The 25,003-nt window shown below is 47.0% G+C and overlaps 1 protein-coding gene across 3 annotated transcripts in view; it reads left to right on the top strand.

Annotated features, from left to right (window-relative positions):
• The first annotated feature begins 835 nt into the window (after positions 1-835).
• Positions 836-25,003, top strand: part of ULK1 (unc-51 like autophagy activating kinase 1) — an 86,201-nt gene continuing 62,033 nt past the window's right edge. For all 3 annotated transcript variants that reach the window (XM_068157387.1, XM_068157388.1, XM_068157386.1), the window contains exons 1-6: positions 836-1,252; positions 1,461-1,611; positions 2,439-2,531; positions 2,621-2,662; positions 18,106-18,138; positions 18,937-18,973. In XM_068157387.1, the coding sequence (XP_068013488.1) occupies positions 1,522-1,611; positions 2,439-2,531; positions 2,621-2,662; positions 18,106-18,138; positions 18,937-18,973 (295 nt within the window). In that variant the 5' untranslated portion in view covers positions 836-1,252; positions 1,461-1,521. The remainder of the gene's footprint in view (positions 1,253-1,460; positions 1,612-2,438; positions 2,532-2,620; positions 2,663-18,105; positions 18,139-18,936; positions 18,974-25,003) is intronic.

The raw sequence follows: 25,003 nt of genomic DNA, 5'->3' as shown, positions 1-25,003 counted from the left end.
GCAACCTGCGACCTGGCGTGCTGCCCGCCAGCTGCATTGTTTTCCACTTTGGACACTCCGATAAGGATGCTGATGAACTGGGGTGAATGTGAAAGTGGTCTAGATATCACCACACCTGGGCGAGGCAGGTTTGGGCAGCCTGGAGAAGGCGATGGAGAGAATGCGTTAAGAGGCTTCCGGAGTGAATGACCTGTGGGCACACACCCACAGAGCAAAGCACAGCACAGCCGGAGATTAATGATGGACAAAACGGAGCAGCAGGCTTAGGCTGGGAAAGGCTTCTCATTGCAACTATGACTACACGTCGAGCTCCAGAGAAGCGTTTCTAGAAAGGTTTGTGAGTGAATGCTTGCGTGCCCTCCATTGCTCCTCAGGGTGAGCTGGAGGCCTGGTTTGCTCCCTTCTGACAAAGTGGCGGTGGCACAGCCGTTGGCCCCTGGCACAGGAACCTGTGGAGGAGATGGGCTGTTCTGTGGGGCAAGAAAAGGTGCTGTGGTGGGTGGGACCGAGGACCACCAGCGGCCTGGGTGCTCACCACGGCTAGGGGGAAATTTGTAAACTTCACCCATATGGACCCATTTCTTTAGTTGTTGGGAACACTTCCGAAAAGTTCGGGGCAGAGGAGGCCAGCAGGAGTCCTCCCGCTCCCCGCTGAGAAGCATCGGCCGGCAGCGCGGAGAAGACAAAACCCGCACCTCACCGCTGACTCAGGGCCAGCGGCGCCTTTAAATGTCTGGGGCTCGGCCCCTCCGCCTCAGGTGCCGCTGCCGCTGCCTCCGCGCCTGCCTCCCCCAGCGCCGCGCACCGCGCTTGCGCCGCGGCCGGCACTCTGCTCTCCTGCGCTCCGCTCCGCACAGCTTTGTCTGGGCCGGGCCGGCTGGTGAGGCCCGGGCGAGCCGCAGGACTTTCGGGGTCACCCCGACCCCTCTGTGTACAAATAGTTGGGGGGCGCAGGCAGCCCTTAAGGTCGACTCGCGCTTAAGGTGGACCGCTCCGTAAGGTGGACTGGGCGTTAAGGTGGATCGCGCTTAAGGTGGACTCTCAGTGAAGCCGCGCCTGCGAGGCGGGGAGGGCCGAGGCTCGGTATGGAGAGCCCCGCCTGAAGCGGTCGCCGGAGGAGCCGCGCCGGTCTGTCCTGAGGAGAAGGACATGGGGAAGGCCCGCTGCTGAGGAGCCAGCTTCTCCCCGGCCTCTAACAATGACCAGCTCCCGGCCGTTCTGCAGGAAGAGGCAGCCCATGGACGAGGGCGAGGTGGGGAAGAGGATCCCGGCGCTGGGCTGCTTTGGGGGCTGACAAGAGAGAGGCAGCCCCCCGTCAGCGGGTCCCGGCTCTGGCTGCTCTTTGGGGGGCGGTGGCAGGGCAGTGGGTGCTCCGTTGTGTTTGGATTGGGAGAGGTTTGATTTTCTTTAAGGGAGCTCCTTCACCATCGCCATCTCTCCCCCTCCTCGTCCCTTTTCAGCTGTGAAGCCGTCCCGGCCACAGTGCCCCCGCCGGCCCCGGGGACCCCCCGGCCCAGCGCCATGGAGACGGTGGGAAAGTTTGAGTTCAGCAGGAAGGACTTGATCGGGCACGGAGCCTTCGCCGTCGTCTTCAAAGGCAGGCATAAAGAGGTGAATACTCTCTTATTTTTCTGTTTTCCCCTCGGTTGGTATTTATTGGTTTGGGCCAAGCTGGGCGCAGTGTCCCGGTCACCCTGTCCCCGCTGGGCTGCGGTGCCTATTCTTAGCCTGGGCATCAGCCCTGGGCTCTGGGGCAGTTCTGGGAATGGTGGATCTATTTGTTATCATTTATTATTGTTCTCTCTGGAGTGGCTTTGGGAAGCAGGCGTGTGTTCCAGCTGGAGCCAGGCAGGTGGTTTCATCCTGCGGCTGAGCAGAGCAGGGCTGCTGCGGAGTGGCCGCAGAGATGTCCTGCTCGCCAAAACCGGCCCCTACCCTGAAAACAAACAACATCCGTAACCCCGCTGTCTGTGAAGCGTGTAGAGGGCTTTTGCTTCGTTTGTGTTTTTTGTAGTCTCTGAAGTTTTGCCTTTCTCCACTTAAATTTTCTAGAGGGAGGGGAAATCTCTCACTAGTAAATAAAAGGAAAGCAATCCGGTGGTGGATTTTCCATCATTAGGGCTTGGGATAAGCCATGGCTCCCACAGTGCCTTTATTTCTAGTGATTAAATAAGAGGATAATCATCGTATAAAGTAGTAACAAAAACCCAAACCTTGGGGTTTTTTTCCTTGGGCTGAGAGGCATAATTCGGGAAAGGGCAAGTCTGAACAAGTAAAGGATAGGCATCAGGATATAAAATAAGAGGTGGCCTTTACTGCTGTGCCGTGAGACACTTCTTTCAGTAGTATTTGTGATCTGTTAAAGAGGCCGCTTATCCTAATGTAAATTAATGGCAAAATTTACATCTATCTTTAAATTACATTATGCACTCTTTCAGAAACCTGAGCTGGAAGTAGCTGTGAAATGCATTAACAAGAAGAACCTAGCGAAATCTCAAACTCTACTGGGCAAGGAAATAAAAATACTGAAGGTAAAGGTCGACTGGCTTGTTTTCTTCAGTCTTTGTTCCATAAGCCTTTTGTTGCTCCTAGCTTATGGTCTTTGTTTCACTTTTTCTAGGAACTGAAACATGAAAACATCGTTGCCTTGTATGATTTCCAGGTAAATGCATTAAATTATGTCAAAGCATTCTGGATTTGGGAGAGGAGTTTGTGGAATTTCGGTGTCTTTTGAGAGATATTTTGTATTTAAACTTGAATGGGGGGAAGTGTTCTGATAAGTTAGGGAGAGATAACCGAGCAGGTCATGTACTAATTGTTGTCCGGACCACGGAACTCTTATGTAGTGGGGAGCTGGGCTGAGGGCCGCTGCTTCTAGTATGTTACACAGTGAAATGCAGTGTGTGGTAAATGTCTGTGCTGGAAGCTCATAAGTACTCAAGATGTTAGAAATAGAATTACAGTAGTTATTCTTGAGATGCCTAACTTTTATTTTCTTTCTCTGGTCTGGATACACTACCTAGCTCTTTTTTTCTTACCCTCGGCAATGTGAAAACAATGTGAGCATGACTTTGTGGCATATGATTGTCTTCAGTTCCAGAGGATTTGCCTTTGCATTTTTCTGTTCTCCTTGTGGCAATCACTAAGTGTTAAAAATTGCAGCAGACAGTTTTAGATTATTGTGGTTTTCCACAGTCGCTTTTTCCTTCAGTCAGCTCTGAAGATCCAATCTAAGGGGCTAAAAGTGGTCCACTCTGAAACTGAAGTTGGTCAATTAGGGTTTTGTTGTTGGTTTTGGCTTTTTGGTTTTGTGGTTATTGTTCTTTTCTTTCTTGAATTTTTAATTAAAAAGTGTTGCTGGATCAGGGACAAGTTTTCTTGGACGTTTGTGATGATTTAAAAGAAACTGCAGCGCACTGCAGGATCTAAAAGCCAAAGATGGAATCCTTCTGTCTCTAGATGGAGGGGCTGGCACACGGCGAGTGGGTACAGCCTGTGCTGTCCGCAGTTCTGCTATTTGTGCCTGACGGCTCGGTGACCGCTTGCTCCGCTGGACCCCTGGGTGGCTCTGGGGTGGCTTATCTGCAGCTGACTGCTGCCCTGTCTCCGATATCACGCGTCCTGCAAGCCACCGTGTTTGTTGACATTCCTCCTTCTCTCGTGGATTGGCTCCGGTGGCCTGCACGTCACCCCCAACAGGGGGACGAGTCGCAGCTGGTTGGAACTGCTTGCTTGCAGTGCCTTCTGGGTGCTGTAGTCTGTTTCTGGCACCCCGTCCACAACCTCCCGGGGCTCTGTCACTTGCGGTCTCCCTGCCGTCTGATCAAGCAGGGAGGTCTTTGAGAGGAGTGTTTTCTGTTGCCCAAGTATCACAGGGTCCTGGCGAGGTGCTGCTGTGGGCCAGGTGTTTGAAAAGTGATGCTTGGTGTTTTGGTGAGAGGTGGATTGAGGGGGCAGGGTGTGTGTGTGTGTGTGTTTTCAGGCTGCTCAGGGAGGAAGGCAGGCAGGGCTGCGTGGTGTGGGATTGCTTTTGGGAAATAACCTTTGGGTGGGAGGCTAGGCAAGCCTTGGTCCTGAGCCACCCTTCAGAGCTGAGCTTGCAAAGCAGGGGCTGCCTTTGTCCTGCTGTGTTGCAGAGTTGATCAGACATCTGGGGAAGCTTCCTCTGGGCAGAAGCCACTTGAGGCATTAGACCTCGTGTGTTTTCATTCTCCCCTGTACCTTCAAAGTTTGCTTAACAACTTTTCAGTCAAGGGAATGAGTGTCTGCTTCTGCACATCCTCTGTGGGTTGCATTTGTATGAAGCATTATGGTGCTGCATCTATGTATTGCAGATCTTTCAAAAGCTTTGTTCCTCACCCTGCTTCAAATAACTTCTGGGTAGGAAACAGCTCAAAGACGTTTCCTGCAAAAAGAGTGATTTCATCACTGCTACAACTACAGCAAAGCATTTTTCTCCTTCTGTGATGGCAAATGAGCTTGAGTTAAATTCTGTGTATAGTAGTGTATCCTGGTGAGATACTAACAAGAAGCTGTGTAAGGTACCACAAAACAGGAACTTGAGAGCAGTCCCGGGCTCAAGGCATGCCCAGGTGTATGTATAGTTACCAGCTTTGTTGAAGAGTCCTTGTATAACCTAGGTAATCTGATTTCTTGGACCAAATGAGATGACTTAGGTGGCAATGGATGTTATATAGAGCTGCCAGGGTGTGGAGTCTCTTCTGGTGTAACATGATAGGCGTTCAGGCTCAGTCTGATGTGGTCCACCTCCACACATTGTGTACATGATGTGTCAGTGTGTTTGGCCTTGCTCTGTGTCCACCTAAGAGCTGTAAGAGTAAATTATCTGCAAAGGCAGTTCAGTTCTGTGGGAGGCTGCTTCTGCCCACTTTTCCTTACTTTGTGGAAATGACTACTTCTTAGTCACCTTGTTCCTCTCATACGAGATCACTTGCTTTATTCAGAGCTGCTTGTATGTGTACCTTCAAAAAGGAAAGAAATATTTCCTGTGCATCTTAACTTTACCCTGTAGCTTTGTCTGTCATTTGAATTTTGTGTTGTCTCTTCCTCTGCACCTCCTGTCAGTGACTTTAACTTTTACTGGTGTGTTCCTTACACACAAGGAAACGGTTCCCAAAACCACAGCATCTCTAAAGCAAGTGATTACACCAAATCATCCTCTAGTTTGCATTTCCCTGGTTAAAAGCTAGTGGTAATCAGGCCTTGTAAAACTCAAGATTTTTGATACAATGCTAGATTTGCTCCAGACAGACACGTGCTGGTATTTAATACTGACAGCAGCTCTCACCCTGGCACACTTATTTTATCCTTCAGGTCCAGGAAGATTGCCGTGTTCCTTCTTGTTTCATAGATCTTTGTGATATTGGGGCATAAATAATGACAAAAGAAGCTTCCTAGGAATAAATGCTACTAGTGAATGTTTAATGCATAAAAGGGCAGTGTCTGAACTTTTGTAGAGGCCCTCACTGGAATCCTAAGGGCAGCATTGTTACATGAGAATGGCTCACAAAATGCAGTATGCATATCATGTCTTAGTGAGAGGTGCTGTGAGTAGTCTGAGACCCTAACATGAGGACCCCTCATTAAAACGAGGATAAATGATGTACTGAGTTTCTAAAAGTACTATTTAATGTTTGCATGGAGTTGTGCTGCAGATCTTTCCTAGGTACAAGAGGTGTTTGGCATAAAGTAAAAGCTGTATTCCACCATACGTGGGGTGCTTTAGGTGCTACACTCATCAATCCCTGACTCCAGAGCTGGTTTGCATTGGGGCTGGCTTGGAGTTGGGGGTTGCTAGACTGGCGAAGCAGAGGGGACTGCAGCAGTCTAGAGGGATTTCTGGGCACCAGAAATACTTTTATTCTGGAGGCAGCAGAATAGAAAGATTTCTTGAGGTGGAAGTTAGTGACAACAAGGACACAAATGATGGTTTCTGCTGGATTAGGACTTGGTATGGAAATGAGGTTTCTTGGAAAACAGCTTTCCCAAACTCTTGAGGATCAGCTCTTCACACATGTTACTCAAAGCTTAGAAGTGTTCTGGTTCATGGGACTTGCTCTGGTTTCCTCTGTGACTGAGAACACAGAATATAAATCTGTTCAGAGACCACTTGATTTGTTAAGGGCATTCAATTGTAGGCAGGTCAGCTCTTGATCTTGTCAGATCCTGGCACCACTTTGTGCTAGACAGCTTTTCCTAGCACTAATAAGAAGTACATTTTTGCATGCAACTAAGATCTTTGGGGCAGTGGGAAGTCCTGAGAGTGTTTTCTTCCTTGTGCTGCGCCAGCTGCCCCAGCAAGGTTGGTTGACTACGTGTCAGTGGAAGATGTTGCATGCAGCTGTGTTGTGCTGGGGCAAAAAAATCTGCTGTTCCTGGACACAACAGGATATTAGAAAGTGTTTTCCTGCAGGAAATAGGGAGAAGGATTATTTTATTGGCATGTTTTCCCTAGCTGTGATCTGAACTTGCTGCTTAAGGCAGCCGAGCTATGACTGTGTGTCTGTGGGTATCAGGTGGGCTTTTTTGTGTGGTTTGGGGTTTTTATGGGAGTGTATTTTTTTCACAGGAGAGATGGATGGGTTGTGAAAACACAGGTGTTAAGGTAGTGCAGGGCCTTGCACTGCTGAGTTTCTGATTCAGCCTGGGTTACCTGAGGGTCTGCTTTCCATAATTTTGTGTCAGGTTGGCTTATTGTACTCGCCAGCTCAGGATGAGATGAGAGCAATGCTTAACTTACTCGTGCAGTACTGACTCACCAAAAATGTCTGCTGGGGTGACTGTATCACCTGGAGCTCCTGCAGACAAAGAATGCTGAATCCATGCAGTGCAGGTTTTTTTTGTACACATGGATTAAGGCATGGGTGGCAGAACAAACACTTCTTGGCTTAATGATCAGTCACTCTGGGTCGGGCTGGAAAGCTGTGTAATAACAGTCCTGTTCTATTGTTACTGTATAGAAAGTCCTTCTGATCAGCAGGACCATGGGCTGTGACGTTCTGTTGTTGCCTGCACCATCACCCTTTTGCAATGGGGAGTCTTTTATCTGCTGCTCCACATCTTGTGCACGTGCTTCCTCCTGTCCCTTGGGACCTCCGAAGCTCCGTGTACAGCAGTGTCCTTTGGCATGCCCTCCAGCACTGCTTGCTTCTGCTGCAGTGCTTTGCTGATGAGTGTGATGTGGGATGAATCAGAGCTGCTGCAGTGTCACCTCTTTGCCTTGCCACCTCTCGTGCCACCTAATGCAGGATCTTCTGTTCCTCAGGCATTGCCGTTTGGGTGCCTTGTCTTGGGAGACAAGGGCTCGGCTGTGACACTTGGAATGACTAAGGAGGCACTCTGTGTCTGGGAGATGCACTCCTGAGGTCAGGCTGCCTGCCTTGTTAAATCCTGCTTTAATTCCATCCCCAAGCAAAGCTGGCGAGCTGCCTGCTGAGTGGGTGTAAAGTGCAGACGTCGCTGAACTGCCAAGCAATCCTCTTTCTGCTTGCGCCACGGACAAGAATGGGGTATCTGCCATCCTGCCCCGTCAGCATCCTTGCATCTGTTGAAGGGAATCACTCTCATACTGGAGATTGGAGCTGGCTTAATTTAGAGCCAGAATGGGAAAAGGGCAAAACCACCCTCTGCCAGTAGTCTTGCAGGATGAGGTGTGAGAGTTTAGTGGACCAAAATGGCAGTGTTTGTGGAGAGAATTTTGTCGTCTTGAACTTCCACTGAACGTTGACTTGAGCAGCCCACTGTGCAGGTCACAGAAACACCTAGCAAATGCTGACCACTAAATATAGACCTCAGAGGAGTCATGGGCCTTTTTTTAGAGGGAGTGGTCTTGTTGCATTTCTGAAATGCTGATCACTGTTTTACTCATCCCGTGTGTAAAACACATACCTGTGCTCCTCTCACGTGATTAAGGTGTCATGGAGGAGCCGGCAACGTGGAAGTTAATAGCCTCTAAAGCTCCTGTGGAAGGTAGCATTACTCAGACTGTAATGACAGATTAAGGAATGTTTCCCAGGAGTAATCAGAACCTGGCAGGCTGTTGTGTTCACAGTTTGACAGCAAAGCTCTGGTAACGGCTGAGATGCTATTTGTGCTGCTAGTCTCGAAGCTTCGTCAGTGTTTCCATTGTGAAAATCTCCACTGTTTAAATCCTTGTGGTGATTGAATGCTTTAGGTGGGAGTGAGCAGAGAAAATTTGGGAGATGGATGAGGAGAGGCATCTCTTAACCAGTGTCTGGGTGGCACTGCATTCAGATGGAGAACCACTGTTTGAATTTCTTTCAAATACTTGCAGGTCCAAACTGAAGTCCAATTACACTATTTTATTTTGTGGCTGGACTGGACTTGGCCCTAAACTGCAGTAAAAGCTGTGGTTGCAAAAGCACATCTTAGTGCTCAAGCATGTGTAGAGAATTGAGGACACAGTTTGCTTTGTCTTCCTTTTTCTTCTCCCTTTCCTGCACCCCTGCTTTCTGACTTGTTGATACCAAGTGAAGAGCTTCAGTACAACAGAAAGGGTAGCAAACAGCAAACATGGGTTGGTGTTGGTGGTAGGAGCCTGAACTAGATGGTTCTGATTTGCTTCGGGGAAGCTCCTAGGGAAGCTCTGAGTCCTCTGAAGCAGATGTGTCTTCCATGAGGCACAGGGCACACAATGAGATAAGGTGGGAAGGGTGAAGCCAAGCACGGAGGTGGTTGTCTTTGATCTGCAGAATCAGTGAGAGGCTTTTTGTTTCACTGTTTTCAAAATAAGTGTGTACTACTTTTGTTTGTGTTCTGTGGGTTGGGTGGGGTTTGGGGTTAGTTGGTGTGTTTGTTTTTTGTATTGCTCCTGTTCATGTAGCAATAGTAAATGGTAAACTTGATGGAAAGTGAGTGGTGTGGTCTTCCAGTGCACTTTCTGAGGTACAGACCTAAACATACTTTGCTTAAGAGAGACCATCTTCAGATATTACAGTTCCTCTCTGAGAAATACAACAACAAATATACATAGCAGAACCCAGGTAAGGGCCCTGCCAACAGATAGCTTTAGAACCTCTTTTGTGCTTCATGTATAGCAGAGGTGCTTTAACTATGTGAAGTTTCCTGGTTTGTTGTGTGCAGGCCTTAAATACCACCATCAATATAAAGAGATACCCTCAAAATGCTGAGTGAGGATCTCAAAGCTGCATTTGTTTGTTAAGCAAGGTTATTTCAAGGGGGGATGATAGAGTCAAATCCTGCATCACTGGTTGCTTAGGGCAATAATGTTCTGTCTAGCTGCAGGAGCACCTGGCTTGTCTCCTAGCATCAGAATAACAGGAGGAATTAGGTCAGCTGAGCTGGCATGCTAGAGATCAGGCAGACAGTGTGGTTTCAGTGGGGGGAATGAAAGATGTAGAATTTCAAGTGTAGAGATGTAATTTAGTGGAGCATCTTCCATCTCCAGGAAGGGAAAGCCTCCCAGCCAGTTCAGTAGAGTGTGAGGGTGCTGGCATGATGGGAAACCCCTTGGGATCACCGTGGAGGGGTGAGGTGGTGTCAGGCAGGGCTTAGGACACAACCCTGCAGGGTGCTGGATGGGTTTGAAGCACACAGGTGGTGTTTCCTCTGTGTGTGTGCTGATTCCTGTTGCTGGGCACATAGCTGAGCAGCTGGGCTGCTCTCTTTGGGGTCTTTTTCCTTTGCATTTGGTGGATATTTTTCATTGAGTTGGTCATTGTAGCCAGCATGATAAATGTGTTCACACACACTCAGTCCTCTTCAGTTTCTAAATGCTGCAGATTCAAACCCATGTATTCTGGCTTCCAGAAGCTGGATTTCCCCACCACCACCACCAAATTTAGACTTATTATTTGAAAGCAACACCTTGTTATAACAGCTTTGTGCTGTGTTTGTCTTTGTGAAATCTGGTAAATGGGGTATGAAATAAGTCAATGCAAGAGAGAAGGCTTGCAAAGGCCAGGCAGTCCTATAGCTGCCATAGGAAACCTCGTGGAGTCTGGGCCTCTAATTTCCAGAGCTCCTTAAAAAGGAAAAACCAAGCTGATCCCAACTTTATTAGTAGAACTACATGAAGTAGTTCTAAAATCAGCCTTCCAGGCTGAATTGCTTTGTTTGTATTTGCACCTCTCAGTGAGTGTGTGATTAAAACTGAAACCTTCACTCTTTTGTAGCCTGCCCTGTTGTCTGCCTCGACCCACAGCAGCCCCCTCACTGCTCCTGCTCTTGGGCAGGCTCATAAAATGCAGCTCTATGGTATGCAAGGATTTCACTGCAGTGCATGTGACTGAGCTTAAGTTGATGGGGAATTCAACCTTAAATGCTCATTTTCTAACATGACTGTGATGCAGAAGGGAAATGAGGAGTAAATACAGAAAAGCAAATTGGATCTTTGATGTTTTTGTCATTGTCTGTAGAACTGTGAAGTCCCAGCTCTTGATAGCATGAGCATAATGCATTGCCACTTGCAAAAAGGAGCTTGCCTGTGCTGTTAAAGAAGCTTCCAGGTCTTATTCTGCCTTTTGGCAAAGGGCTAAATACTCTCTTTCACTGCAAGTCAGAAAGTCCAAACTCTTCAGGGTTGTGCTGCTTTATTCCTTTGTGGTCTCTAATTCTTGCTGGGCTGCAGCTGCTTCATGCAGATGTGACAGCAGTGCCTCCCTAAGAGCCAGAGCAGAAACTCTTGTAGGAGGTGCAGCATTATCCCCAGATGACCATGACTGCAGTAAGAGTTGATGGCATTTCTGTGCCCCAGCAGTGTGAGTCTTCATTTTGCTGCGTGTTTTTGGTCTCACCTTGAAGCTCTGGAACCTGCTGCTTGGTCTCTATGCTCTTATTATGATATAGATTCTATATTTTGGTTTCTGTGGTTAGGCTCAGTTGCAGCTCTCTGCTTCAACTTGCTGTAGTGTGCTGGTCTGCAGAGGCTCAGTCTGCCTCTGAGGGAGAGTTGTGCTTTCCTGTTTGAGCTCTCTGCATGTTCTGTAGCCATCAGTCATCCAGCAAGTGGGGTGAATCTCAGGGCTTTGACCAAGACCTGCAGTGAACTTGTGTGAAGGCAACAGACTGCACTGCAGCCTGCCACTGCCTGGAGGTAGAGGTGGAGAGGAAGAAGGAGCTGGGGCTCGTTTGAAGGAAGCTGCAGAAAGCTTGTGTCCAGTGGAAGGGATGGTGAAGTTTCTTCAGGTCCCCTGAAGATCAAGCTCTCGTACCAGCTGTCCTACCCTTTGGCTGTGGTGGTATTAGCTGCCTGGCAAACCGAGGCTCCACAGACATGATGTCTTGCTTGGTTGTGTGTCATGCAGTCAGACTTCAGGACTGTTGCCAGGGGGATGCGAAACACTTTCCCTCCCTTCCTGAAGCCTCTGTAGAACCAGAGAATAGCTTTCCTGCTGTTTTAAATCTGTACTAAAGTGTGACCTGTCCTGAAAGAGCTCATCTGTTTTATAAGCAGAGAGAATACCATAGTGCCTGGAGTAGGGTAACACTGGCCCTTGGCATCATTGTGTTCTGGTCCTACAAAAATCTACCTGCTGCAAAGCTGGCCACAGGACCTCCCTTCTGCTTGCCTTGTGCCTCTGCTGGTGCTCCACATCCTGGAGCAAGCTGAGAGATCGGTAGGAAGCAGAATGTGGTCAAGAGCCAATGCAGAAGTCTGTGGTCCTGTCTGGGTCTTACTTCTTGTGCTTATTTCCTGGGCTCTACACGAGAAATTAGGAGCCCTCATTCTTCTGGCAAGTCAAAGGTCGTCTGCCTGTGGGAATAACACTTCCCAGTCAGTAGCAGTAGGTTTTATTGCTGTGCTTGCATGTGCCAGAACAGGCAAAGATACTCAGTAAACTGTTGGATGATATTTGTTAGTTGCATATCATCACCTGGGCCGTGCTTACATGTGGCTGCTACCATAGCCCAAGGCTTTCTCACTTCCAGTGTAGCCCATACACATGCGGAAAACGGCTGTTGGGTCCTTGTAAGTGCTAACTCTCTTGGTGCAGGACCTCACTGGGTGCTTGATTTGAATCCCAAAAGTCTGTCTTAATGTGTGCTTTTGTCTGGCTGTGAAGCTGTTTGGGTTTGAGAAATGTTTTGTGCTATTGTCTGTCTGTGCAGAGAGGAGATTATGCTGCAGTGAATGAGTGCTTTCTTATTCTTTCCTCCCTTTCTTCCTTCAAGTTAATTATTGTCTCCTGAATTGGAAACCTGCTTGGAATGTTCCTGAGTTCCTTAGTGGTAATGTTCAGAAGGACTAAGGAGAAGAATGAGGGCCAGACAACAGAGAAACATAATAGGCTCCAAGATGTGTTTTTCTTTCCACTTGAAGTCAAAGGCATGTAATATCTTGAAGCTATTTGCTTTAGATGTGTTCTGCAAAGGGTGAGCGTTGGTAGGTGCTCCCACAATTCAAATTGGTGTTGCTATTGTCTTTTAGCTTGCTTCCATTCAAATAGCTGCATCAAGAGATAATCCTTGCATAGCATGGCTGATTTCCTTTGCCTCTTCGGGTCTTTGCTTGCTCAAACTGTGATCTGGAGTCGAATAATACCAAGGGTAGGAGAGCTCTGCAGAGGGACCTTGACAGGCTGGACAGATGGGCAGAGTCCAACAGCATGAGATTTAACACATCTTGGTGCTGGCTTCTGCATGTTGGCCACAACAGCCCCATGCAGTGCTACAGGCTGGGGTCAGAGTGGCTGGAAAGTGGCCAGGCGGAAAGAGACCTGGGGGTACTGGTTGATAGTAGGCTGAACATGAGCCAGCAGTGTGCCCAGGTGGCCAAGATGGCCAGTACCATCCTGGCCTGTATCAGGAACAGTGTGGCCAGCAGGAGCAGGGAGGTCATTGTGCCCTGTACTCAGCACTGGTTAGGCCACACCTTGAGTCCTGTGCCCAGTTCTGGGCCCCTCAGTTTAGGAAAGATGTTGACTTGCTGGAATGTGTCCAGAGAAGGGCAGCAAAGCTGGGGAGGGGTCTGGAGCGCAGCCCTGTGAGGAAAGGCTGAGGGAGCTGGGGTTGCTTAGCCTGGAGAAGAGGAGGCTCAGGGGAGACCTTCTTGCTTTCTACAACTACCTGAAAGGAGGTTGTAGCCAGGTGGGGATTGATCTCTTCTTCCAGGCAACCAGAACAAGAGGACACAGTCTCAAGCTGTGCCAGGGGAGGTTCAGGCTGGATGTTAGGAAGAATTTCTTCGTAGGAAGAGGGATTGGACATTGGAATGTGCTGCCCAGGGAGGTGGTGGAGTCACTGTCACTGGAGGTGTTTAGAAAGAGACTGGATGGGGTGCCTGGTGCCATGGTTTAGTTGATGAGATGGTGTTGGGTGATAGGGTGGATTTGATGATCACAAAGGTCTCTTCCAACCAGGTTAATTCTATTCTATTTTACTGTTTGGAAAGTTTCTTCATTCTCCTTGTTTCCCAAGCCCAGATGGTGTGGGAGCCTCTCCCTTAGCTAGAGGCTTTTCAGGTGCTATTGTCTAGGAATTGAGTTTTGCCCCTGTCAGACTAGAGACCATGGGCCAAAAGGGTGCTCGCTCCATGAGATCTTACTGGCAAAACAGGAAGATGTGGTATGGTGTGCTGTGGTTCAGCTGCAGCCAGTGGGGAAGTGCCATTAAAAAAAATAGTGGAAAAGCTTAGCTTGCAGTTGGTGTTAAGTTTATCTTCCACTGTCAGACCCTCAGCTTTTCTTTTTCTGCTGTGTTGGTGCAATTGTTGGGTCCTAGCTGCATTAGAGATCTGTGCATGGCAATTATCTTTGCTTGTCAGCTGCTCTGGGTGCTGTTGGAGAGGCAGAGTTGAGCAGCACATGGTAGATACCTTCTGAGAGGTACAAAACAGGAAGCTTTGCCATCAGAGGGAGGCCAACAAACAGGCAATGGTACAGGCTGAGGGCCTTCAGTCCACACAGCTTCTCTGCTGTAGACAGCAGAAGCCTTCTCAGCCACATGGTGTTTTGCATATGGATGCTAGTGGACTAGGATGGAGCTAGTGGATGCACAGTGCAGCTAGAACCTTCAAGAGGTTCCTTTTGCATCCCCAACTCCTACTAGAAAAGACCATTTGTGTGAGGTGGAAGTCCCAGTGTCTGTTACTGCACCTCTCCCACATGATGTGGTGGGAACACTGCACTGCTGAGAGTGTTCATAGGATGCTTTTGGATTGGAAGGGACCTTTAAAGATCATCTAGTCCAGTTTTGGAGTCTTACATAATTAAAATTCAACTTTTTTCTCCTTCCTAAATGCCTTTCTAAACTTGGTGGCAGGCTGGGTGCTGAGGTAGAGTGCAGAGGAGGATTTCTCTAAGGAAGTCTCCTCTTGCAGGCTTTTAAAGCTGTGGTAGGAGGATGACTAACTGTGGGTACACCCAGACATTTCTCTTTGGACACACCTAAACACACACTTTCCAAGAAGAGGATCATGCCACCTTCCAGTATGGGTGGAGGAAGAACTTTAAAGGAGACAGGGCTGCTTGGGCTTGATGTCCATAATGCTGTTCTTCCTGGTGTCCCAGTGAGGAACTCTTGACACAGGTCTGTCCTGGGGTGATTTCTGGTGTACTGCTAAATGAAGTTTCTTCATTTCTTTGTCCTTTGTCCTCTGTCAGCAGACATGGGTGTTATTTGTAGACAGTAGAGGTTGGTGCCTATTTTTACACTGAAATTGTAACTTAATCACTGGGGCCTCTACTGCAAGAACTATAAGTCAGGCAGTGATCCAGGCTGATTAATTATCAGCTTAATGGCTTTGGCAGAGGCCTTTTTGGTGCTGTTGTGGAGCACGGTTAGGGTACTGCTGCACTTTGGGATGAGAAGAAAAGGTAGGGGGTTGCCTCTGTGCTGTTCCCTTTGTCAAGCTTGTTTAGTGACAGGATCAGCCTTGGCTGCACAGGCTGGCACACATGAGAGAGAGAGAGGTCCAGAGGAAATTATCTGTAGCACTCCTTGGATATAACCCTCTGCAGACATACAACAAACTGGAACATCATTGATGTTGCTGATGTGGAAAGGAGTGGGTTGGGCATTTTGTCTCTTTTCAGAGAGACTGGTAGCCTGCAGATTTTGGCTTGCAGTATTTTTCCCTTGTTTTCTTAATAGGAAAAAAAAAACCAAACCCAAACCAAAAAACAAACACAAATGCTGTGGAAGGATAAAAATGGAAATGAAATAGTTTCTGCTGCTGAATCAGCTTGAGACAAGTCCATCAGCCCATTTGGGAGACCAGAAATCTCTTTAAACAACTCTCCCCATTGTAACCACAGTAAGCTACTGGCTGAAGGCTTTTTTTCCAAACAAGAGCTTGTTTCCAGAGCCTTTCCTGAAAGAAATGTTTTGTTTTGTTGGCAAAATTCCTACAAATATCCTTCTGGTAAGTGGGTCTCGAAGTGCTGAATTTGCAAGTGTGGAAGTTGTCATCCCTGCTACAGGCATCTGTGGTCTGAAAATACACACACTAAATGTGAGAAGGATGGGGAGTGCTTCCTAGTAAGGTTTGACTGTTCAGAGGATGCTGTGGTCAGTGGATGGTTGGGGGAACCACCTCTTCCTCTTCTAGAAGCCTTTCAGGCATTGCTGCCTTATCTCTTCATCCTGTGTTGGTGGGATCAAACCACCAACCACCAGGGTCACTTTGTTGGTGGGGAAGTTGAGCAGAGCACCTCCCTTGCCTGATTAGGTCCTTGTTTAATCCTCATCACTATACAGACTGGCTGCCAAAAATCAATTACTTGCTTGGTGATGTTTGTTTTCAGAGTATTTGAATAGCATACAGTGGAAAAACAACCAAACTGTGCAGTGTACATTAGCTGTTGGCTAATAGCTTATTACAAATAACCTTTTGGACTTGGTTTGTGTAAGCTAAACTTCCCCTTCATTTTCCATATAGGTCATAACATATTAAGCTTCCCCAAGCCCTGCTGGCACTATACATAGCAATGTGTAGTTACTGAGCTGCAGTGATCACAGCATGTTTGGACTAGAAGTGTCTATGAAGAATGTTGTTGTGGCAGAGATGAGCTGCAAGCTTCTTCAGATGCTTTCTCCATGCCCAGCAGTTGCCCTGTAGTAAGCTCTGTGGCTTGCAGCCCCCCATCGTTCCCTGAGCAGCTGCACCACACTGCTGGTGTGTCCTCCTGTCTTCTAGGACACCTGTGGCTGAACCTCCCAGAGAAATGAGAGGATGAGGTGTCTTCCATAGACCTTGACCTGCTGCTCCTGCTCAGGACAGCAGGAACTGGTGGGCTTTAAGTGCTTCCAAAAGTTTTCCCCCAATGCTTTGTCAGGTGCAAAGCTGGTGAGGATGCCTTGGGGTTTTCTTGGTGTGCTGCCTCCCTGGGCTAGTGCTTATAACCTGGTTTCTCACTTCTTCTGGAGCTGTGTGAGAGTAGATGGTTTAAAGTGGGCTGCTTTTAAATGCAGATATGGGAAAATAGGGACAGTTTAAATCAGTACTTGGCATGCAAGGAAATGCAACAAATGCTGGTTTAAAGTGTCACAGAAAATCACTTTTTGACCAAACAAGGGGACTTTCAAAAATCTCTGTAAGACCTGGGGATGGCCAGCCCCAAGGTGCTGAAGCAGGGAGCTAAGTGAGTGGAGACTGCTGGGCTGCCTGGTTCCTTAAGCTCCTCCACAGGAAGGTGGCCTGTGCAGTTGTAGCTTGGGCATCCCAAATCAGAGGGAATTCAGTTTCCTCACCTCTTCCCCACTCTCCTCCAACCAGCAAGCATCTGAGAACTCAGATTTCACATTGAGAAGACTGCAAGAGAAATGATGGGAGGTGTTGAGGACTCAGGGCATTGACAGAGGCAGTCAGTTTGGTTCAGGCTTGCTGGGAGGTACCGTCCTGTGGGCAGGCCAAGATGAAAGGAGTTGAGAGCAGACAGTGGAGACTGCTTGGAAACTAAAAGGCTGGTGGGGTAGATACTGAGGCTTTTTGAAATTATAGTGAGGCTCAGAAGAAGAATGAGGCAGGCATGTGTCTAAACAGCCTGTAAGTAAAGGCTTGCTGCCCTGGGGCTGTGGAAGTGGAAAGTCTCTTGCTCTGCCACTGATTTCAGAGCTTCTCCAGTTACCCTGATGCTTGCTGTCTGAACTTGTCCAGGACTAGCCTGGTGTTTACAACTGACATGTAGCACACAAGCTTTTATGTAGTAGATGTGCTTCTGTCTGACATCTGCTTCAGCAAGAGGATTTAAAGTCACTTCACCCTACTGAGTCTATCTCAAGGTTGCACATCTGGCTGGTTACACAAGTGCCAGGCAGCTGCTGGTGTCAGCCTGTGATTGCAGACACTGGAGTTCTTAATGTGGCTCTGTGGTGCTATGTGCTTGCAGGACACTTCTCTTGCAGTATCCTGTGCTTGTACAGTGTATGTACAACCTTGACCATGCTTCCTAAGAGCAGGGAACCAGCAGAGATCAGCTTGGCTGGAGGTAACTTCTCAAGATTGTGAGAAGCATCACAGTGCAGCACCTGTAGCAAACTTGGGAAAACCAGCCTTTGGCCTGGACTTTGCTGGTGTTAACCCCTGTGATCATCTAGGAACCTTTAGCCACCTGACAGTATCACTCTGCTAATGCTTGTGGAGAAACTGGCTGATGGTGTGGGGTTTGACCTGGGCTCTTTCCCTTTTGCCCTCAAATTGAAGGTGAAGCTCTTGGGTACGTTTCAGCCATGGGGTTGAATTGCAGGTCCCAAAGTTGTGTTGCTGTTACCTCTGTGTTCAGACTAGCACTGCTCATGTGGGCATAGCTGCTATAAAGGGCCAAGTTAAATGTGGAAATGATTAAGGCTCTAAGATAGTGGTGTGCCAGCATCTGTGTTACGTGCCACAGTTAATCCTAAAAGCCAGAAAGGAACATGAAGACCCAAGGCACCACTGAGGAGAGTTGGTTGGTTAGATAGGTGCACACAGATAAAGGACTAAAATGCTTAAATGCTTGGCACTTCCCAAGTAAGCAATCCAGGAATCAATCCATAATGAAGGTTTCCCCTCTCTTCCTTCTGAATCAGGGAGAGCACAGTTTCCAAGTGCAGCAGCTGTGTGTGAAATATTTCAGGGTGTTAATCTTTGATTTTTATTTCATTCCATTTTTCCTCTCTTCCCAGGAACTGGCAAACTCTGTCTACTTGGTTATGGAGGTGAGTATGTCTTTTTCCATCAGTTTCCCCTTCCCTCCCTGACCCCCCATTTGTCTCCTTTCCCTCTTGTTCTTTTCCCTTGGTTGGAACAGCCCAGCTTGTTGCACAAGTAGTGCTTTCTGCTCCCAGTCTCACCTGTGATGCTTTGCTAACCTAATCTGCAGCCACATGCTTTGGGAACTGGAAGAGTGTGGGTGAAGATAGCAGCCAGGGGGGTTTTTCATTTTGCTGCTGTCGTGCTGGCACAGGTTTAATCAGTCAGACATCTTACCTCAAGGGTCAAATGGGTGTTACTGGGTAGTATCTGCTTCAGAGATATGTGGAAAGTAAATTTTCTTCACACAGCTTAGCTACAGAACTTTCAAATGTTTTCCTTCCTCTGCAGTCTTGTTGACTTTCCATAGTGATAAGGATGTGGGGAATTGTAAGGTTTCAGCTGTGCCTGTTCCCAGCTTTTTTGGGAGGTCTCTCCAGTGGTGACCCTCTGGTTTGATCTTTCTGCCTGATGTGCAAGCACACCGTTGTGCACATGCACAAAACGCCAGTCAGTGCTGCTGTATCCCAGTGCAGCGTGAGGAGTGGGGGAAACAGGACAGAAGAGGAACCTACTGGAGTGTTTTGCATGTGGTGTGTGGGGTTTTTTTCCCCTGCCAAGTTCTGAACACACATTTTTGACATGGGTGATTATTTATGTTTAAATATCACAATAAAACTGCTGTCCTGATGACATTTTGCTGTTTTTCTGTTTAATCTTTGATTTGCCCTACATTAACTGAGCTCTCTCTCTTCTGGTTGCAGTACTGTAATGGTGGTGACCTGGCAGACTATCTTCACAGTAAGTAGAACAGTATGGAGACTATCCCCTGTATTCAGAGGAAAACACTGACTGTTTTAGCTCATTAAAGTTGCTGGGCTTTGTGGATGGTCTAAGCAGATATTTAATTCCTGCAGAATAAAGGAAGTATCACTGCTCTCCTTCTGAGAGTTTCACCCTTGGTAATCGTTTGAAAACAGAGAATCCATGACAAAAGCTAATCCTGTAGTCTTGCCTATGTAGGTCAGTGGTTACTTCTAGTGGTGTGACACATTTTAGTTTCAATGGCTTTACAGATTAAACATGGTTTAACACTGCTGGGGACATGGTTTGTCTCTTTTTTTGGTCACTGAAAAAATCTATTTATATGGAAGCCTTACAGTGCTATAGGGCTGGATTAAAATGAGATCCCAAGAGGGTATGAAGTTTCCTTTAAGTTTTCCCCTAAGGGTGTCCCCACATATGGGACAGAACACATCTCTTCCTTTCCTGCATTGAGAGTGACTGTGGTGCAGCCAGTAGTGTTGTGATGATGAAAACTACCCCACTTTAGGGTCTCTTGGAGACTGTAGCACAAATGACTGTGGTGCCTTAACCTTCTGATGGAACTGAAGTGTGTCTTTGCCATCAAACCAAATGAAGCATGCTTTGTGTGTTACCCTGTGATATTGCTGCAATCTCCCAAGCCTATTTTTCAGTGCAGCCCACTTGCACAGGTAGAGGAAAATCACTTTGCACCTGAGGACCTAAGTAGGAGGAGGATGAAGTGTTGAAAACCTTGCTTAGCTGCAGTCAAGCTCAGCTCTTGTTTTTGAGTCGTGTTTGTTGTTGGGGTTTTTCTCTTGAAAATAGCCTTTTTTTGTTGTTGTTCAGCATGTTAACTAAAGGATTACTAAATGTGAAGAGACAACTTTAAGCTTATTTTACTCGTAGCTCTGGGTCATGGCTGAACAAAGTTTGTTCACATAAAAAGCTAGTCAGCTGGATAATACTTTGGGCTCCTTATTTTGAAGTACATGATGCCTGGAAATGTCAAAAATGGAAGGATTAAAAGCTGAATTTACATTCTTATTCTCCTTAAGTTACTCCTGGTGTCCCTGGAATGATTTTTTTTGGGGCTTGATGTTTCATATAGGGTAAAGAGTTAGATTTGTGAACCTGAATTTTCAGAAAGGATTTAGTACTTGAAGGAAAAGGAAGGAATATTCTGCCTCTCAAGTGTTTGGCTTGTTTAAAATGGGGGTGAGACAAGTTACAGGCATTTGTTTAGTTAAAAGGCAGGTTTAGTGTGCTTTGTCTTAGATAAGTGGTGGTGTTTTGCATCTGTTGAGTGTTGCTGTGCTTTAAAAAGAGCATCCCTTTGGTGCTGGAACACACATAAATACCAAGGGAAAATGGTTTTGTGTTTGGTACCTTCTTTTTCTCCTTAAAGTGCAAATTTTAATGATAAATGCTTTGACAAAACAGTCAAATTGTACCTTTCAAAGCCCAGTCACTGATAAAATGGATTTTTTTTTAGCCAGTACAGAGAGAGAAGAACCTTGGTGTTGAAGCACAGGGTTGTGCTCTCTCATTGGTAAAGCTGTGAATGAAAACCCAGCTTCTGGGCAAATGACTTAGAGAAGTTTGTAGAAAATGTTCATGCTGCTGCTTCTGTGTGGACAGAAATGGGTAGATTCAGACTGGATGTTAGGCAGAAGCTCTTCACCATGAGCTTGGTGAGACACTGGATCAGATTGCCCAGAGAGGTGGTAGAAGCCTCATCCCTGAAGGTTTTGAAGGCCAGGCTGGATGTGGCTCAGGGCAACCTGATCTAGTGTGAGGTGTCCCTGCCCATGGCAGGGGGGTTGGAACTAGATGATCCTTGAGGTCATTTTCAACCCTAACAATTCTATGATTTTATCTCCCTTTTGTGACCACCCTCAGACGAGACAAGTCAGGAATTTGGTGGCTAGTTTGAGAGTGTGGTGATGAATTCTATTTCCAAATAAAATTCACTTTTACTCCAGTTTGGCTTATTTGAGTGTTGCCTGGGGTAAGGTTTGATCTTTCTTTCCCTGACTTAATTTGAAGAAATTACCTTTAGCTCTGTTTTTACCAGTGAAATATTTTACTTTGACAGCTGTAAAGAGCAGCTTGTTGTGACTGGGCAATTGATGCTTTTATTTTAACTTGTAACATCTGTTTGCCAGTGAAGAACACCAGCAGGCACAGATTTCCAGAGGGAGCAGGCAGTAAGGGACTGCAGCAGGAAAGTGAAGTTACTCCCATCACTGCAGCAGACATTTGGGTCTTCCAGAGCCTAGATACCAGTGTCAGCTCTTACACCACGTGGCTTTCCCTGTTCCACCACATGCTCCTCAGGGGTTTCTCTCCTCTGACCTTCTGCAGGTGCTTGGGGTGCTTTTGATGATAATGATTTTTTTTTTTCTTCCTAAAAGCTCATTTTGCAAAGTTCAGATTTTCTTCCAGGGCATTTCACTGGTACACAGGAGGCTCATCTCTACTGAGCATTTATTGTGCTGCTTCAGTTATTTTAATAATTGTCTGATGATGGTATTTAATTGCACCATCTACTTTCCCACTGACTCCCCAGTCGTTTTTGCTGGTGGTTCCTCTAACACTTATGCAAGCTACACATGCAAATCCCCTGTTTCTCATTGAAAGAGATGCTTGTAAGCTTCCCAATCCATTCTGCCCTCTAATTACAAGCATTAGGCAATAAGGTAATTCTGTGTTGGATCCAAAGGCACTCTAATTCTCCTTACCTTCATAACTGGAGGACGTGCGTTCGTGCACGTTGCAATGCAATATGTGTTTCAGCTGGGATGTGATGTTGGGCAGCCCCATCTCTTTGATACAACCCAGGGCTGTGTGTCTTCCAAGTAACATCTATGATGCTCCTTAGTGGTACAGTCCAATTTCCTTTCTGATAGACCCCTCTGGATGTTGCTGTCCTTTAAAGCCCACCACAGGGTGTGATTTGAGCTGAGAGTAGCAGATTGCTGCTGTTTATGGTAGAGCTGTGGGAAGCACTACGGAAGTGACCGTCCCCATTATGGGAATACCTGGAATTCTGTGGCCTCAGGTCAGAGCAGGCTTATCTCAAGTCTCTTAAATTCTGTGAGTTGACATAGACAGAAGCTGTTCATGAGTGCATATCCATGATCTTTCTTAAACCTGCTTCTTGGAGAGCACATCTCTCGGGAGAAAACTTGGTGTCAGTTTTGGGCATTTCTTGGTTTGACCATGATGTGTGCCAGGAGCTGTGACCTTTGTAGTTGGTGTAGATGTGGGGACCTTTCTGTAAAGTGTGAGACACCACTGTGTAATTTTTCACCCTCTACAGATAGGGAATTAGGAAATACCTGTGATAAGACTAGACCTAGCTGGAGTAACTCTTCTGACTTGCATTCAAGACTTGGCAGGAGTCTCACTGGCTGTGTTCTGCATGGGTAGAGCTGAGACATTTACAAGGCAGGCCCCAAATAAATCAGCTTGATCTCAAGACTTCAGTGTGATTTCTGCTTGGCCCATGTTAGAGACACTTGTGGCACCTGTGGGTAAGAGGAGAAGTTTTTTCCTAAATAACTTTTGCAAGTTGACGTTGCCATGTAACATCAGGAGGCATTCTCCAGTGCTTCTACCCTTGGAGCAGCTGACAAGGGCTATTTACTGCAGTTCACCTGGCAGCCTCTTGGCAGGTTGACCATCTCAGCACAGGCTGACCCAGGACACTTTTAGGTGGTTTCATCCTTTTCTTACGCCTCAAGAGCTACAAGGCATGCAGGCCCCACACTGACCCACTGTAAATATTTGCTCTGATCTACTGACCTGTGTAGCTGCTGTTCCCCAGGCAGTAAGCTGAGTGCCTCGTTCGTCACTGAAGTGGAGCCCAGGAAAATAAACACAGGGATATTATTACTTCTCAGTAATGGCAAAGTGAGGCTTGTGAAACAGCCTTCTCTGCAAGAATGTGTTGCTCACCACAGACAGCCATGGGGATGCCCAGGCTCCAGTGCAGGCTTACAATTTTGCCAGCAGTCTTCTGGTCAAGATGAGAATACTTTCTTTCCACAGAGACAGAAGTACAAGTTCCTTATTAGGCTATAGCAAAGAGTTGTTTTTGTTCTCCACACTTGTTTTGGAGTTTGTAGCACTTAAGTTGAATGAATTCCTCTATATCTTCTCCCTCCCTCTGTCAATGGTAGCTGGTTTAGAAGACCTTTCACAGACCAACATCCTGAGGTTGCTGGAAGTGTCAGTTGTATTTATGTCTGTGTCCTTCAGCTGGAGATTGCTGCTGTCATGCAGTAGGCTGATGGGCTGAGGGTGAGAGATAAGGACTTTTTGTTTTTCTGTGTTACTGTGTCCTGTTTGGTAATGGCAGGAGGCAAAAGGGTTTGCCCCTACATTCCCCAAGTAATCAACTGTCCCTTCTCTGCTGCTGAGGGCACCATCTCCATTTCACAGTCATCCTGCCTTGCTGCACTGCATCGATTTGTGAGATTTAATGCTGCCAGAGGAGCCAGCAGACCTCTGTCTAACTTTATGGTGCTGCAACATGGTAGCTCAAATAACCACAGCAGCTGCACTGGGGAAAGCTGTCTGCAGGCTCAAAGCATCTGCTCAGACCCTCTATCAGGAGGGCAGTACCTTTGAAAGGCTGTGGGCTTTGTACAGTGTTCTGTAAGACAGAAAAGCCTAAATTCTGCTGAAGTTAGTAGCTTAGAGGCCCTATTTCCTTGGGTGAATGGATTTTTCTGTTCTTGGTAGCAGTGTTGGTTTTAATATAAAGAGTTAGAAGGTCATGTTAGGGTAGCTTAGCTGGTTTGCAGAGGGCTGGTGGCTGGTGCTGTGTTGGCCTTATGGCCACCAAGTTATATAAAGGAGAGGGTAACGCCCTGAAGATGTGGTGTGCTGCTGGGACTGCAGGTCAGAACAAGGCTCTCAACAACATCATTTATCTGCTGGAGGCAGAGTGTGTTTAGCCAGGAGTTTGTAATTGCCTCCTAGCTTAATGATGTTCAGAACTGCCAAGCTTCAAGTCTTGCTTCGTGTTTGGGGGATGATGAGGCAGCCTGTCCTTTCCTGGGCCTGACTGGAATTAGAACTTTGGAGTTCTCATTGTTTTAAAGATGGTGCTTTAACTATTACTGAATGGGCTTCCTTGAACAGTAACACTGCTGAGACCTTGTGTTGGAGAGGAGATTGAGTATAGCTAAGATGCTGCACCTTTAATAGACAAAGAATAGTACAGGACTAAGTACACTGATATGTTTCAGGAGCACCTCAGGGAAAGCCTGGTTAATGATGAGGCAGAAGATGCAAATAGGTTTGGAAGACTTGCATCTGAGCTGCCTTTTAATGTCCTTAAAAGACCTTCAGAAAAATCTCTCCTTCTTGCAGAGGAGTCTCAAATTCCAGCTGAGTATCAGTTCATGAGGAAAAAGGCCCAGTAAGGGGAGAGAAACTCTATGCACATGTGCACTGGTATCACGTGGATGAGTCCAGGACCAGCTGATAGCCATGGTGACATTTTAGCTCTGCTTGTCCCTCCTCCTAGAGCAGTGAAGTTTGAGTGGTGGGAGTTTATTTTCTCTTCTAAGTGCTGTTTAACTTCTCTGTGTCCCTTGCTGTTTCCCATGCCTGTATTTTAAAAGTTAGATTTTTCATTTCCTGTGTTGCATTAAAGCTGTGTGCAGCCTCATCTGTGTTTTCATAAGGATTTCTCCCCTCTAGCTGACTAGGTAGAGGACCATTTTGAAGCTCCTGCCAGCTTGGTTTAATGTCTGTCTTGAGAGCAGCTGGAAAAACACTAATAAAGTCCCAAGTAATTTACAGGCACCTTTTACAGAAGAAATTCTTTTTTATTCAAGTGCTTGCTGTAAGCCTGACTTTGCTCAGTGATGGCCAAGGAGGCAGGCTGGTAGCACTGTTGCTCCTGGGGTTTGACCAGCAGGCTGCTCCCCGCTTTGGCAAGACTTTCACCCACGTTGCTCTTAAAATGAGAGCTGATGTTGTGTTGCTCTGATCAGAAGAGCCAGCTGA

The sequence above is a fragment of the Melanerpes formicivorus genome, unplaced genomic scaffold, assembly GCF_026170545.1.
Source record: "Melanerpes formicivorus ecotype bairdi unplaced genomic scaffold, bMelFor1.0.p_v2 SCAF_36, whole genome shotgun sequence".
NCBI classification, from domain to species: domain Eukaryota; kingdom Metazoa; phylum Chordata; class Aves; order Piciformes; family Picidae; genus Melanerpes; species Melanerpes formicivorus.
Note: the sequence above shows the minus strand (reverse complement) of the source record. Positions and strands in the feature narration are given on the sequence as shown.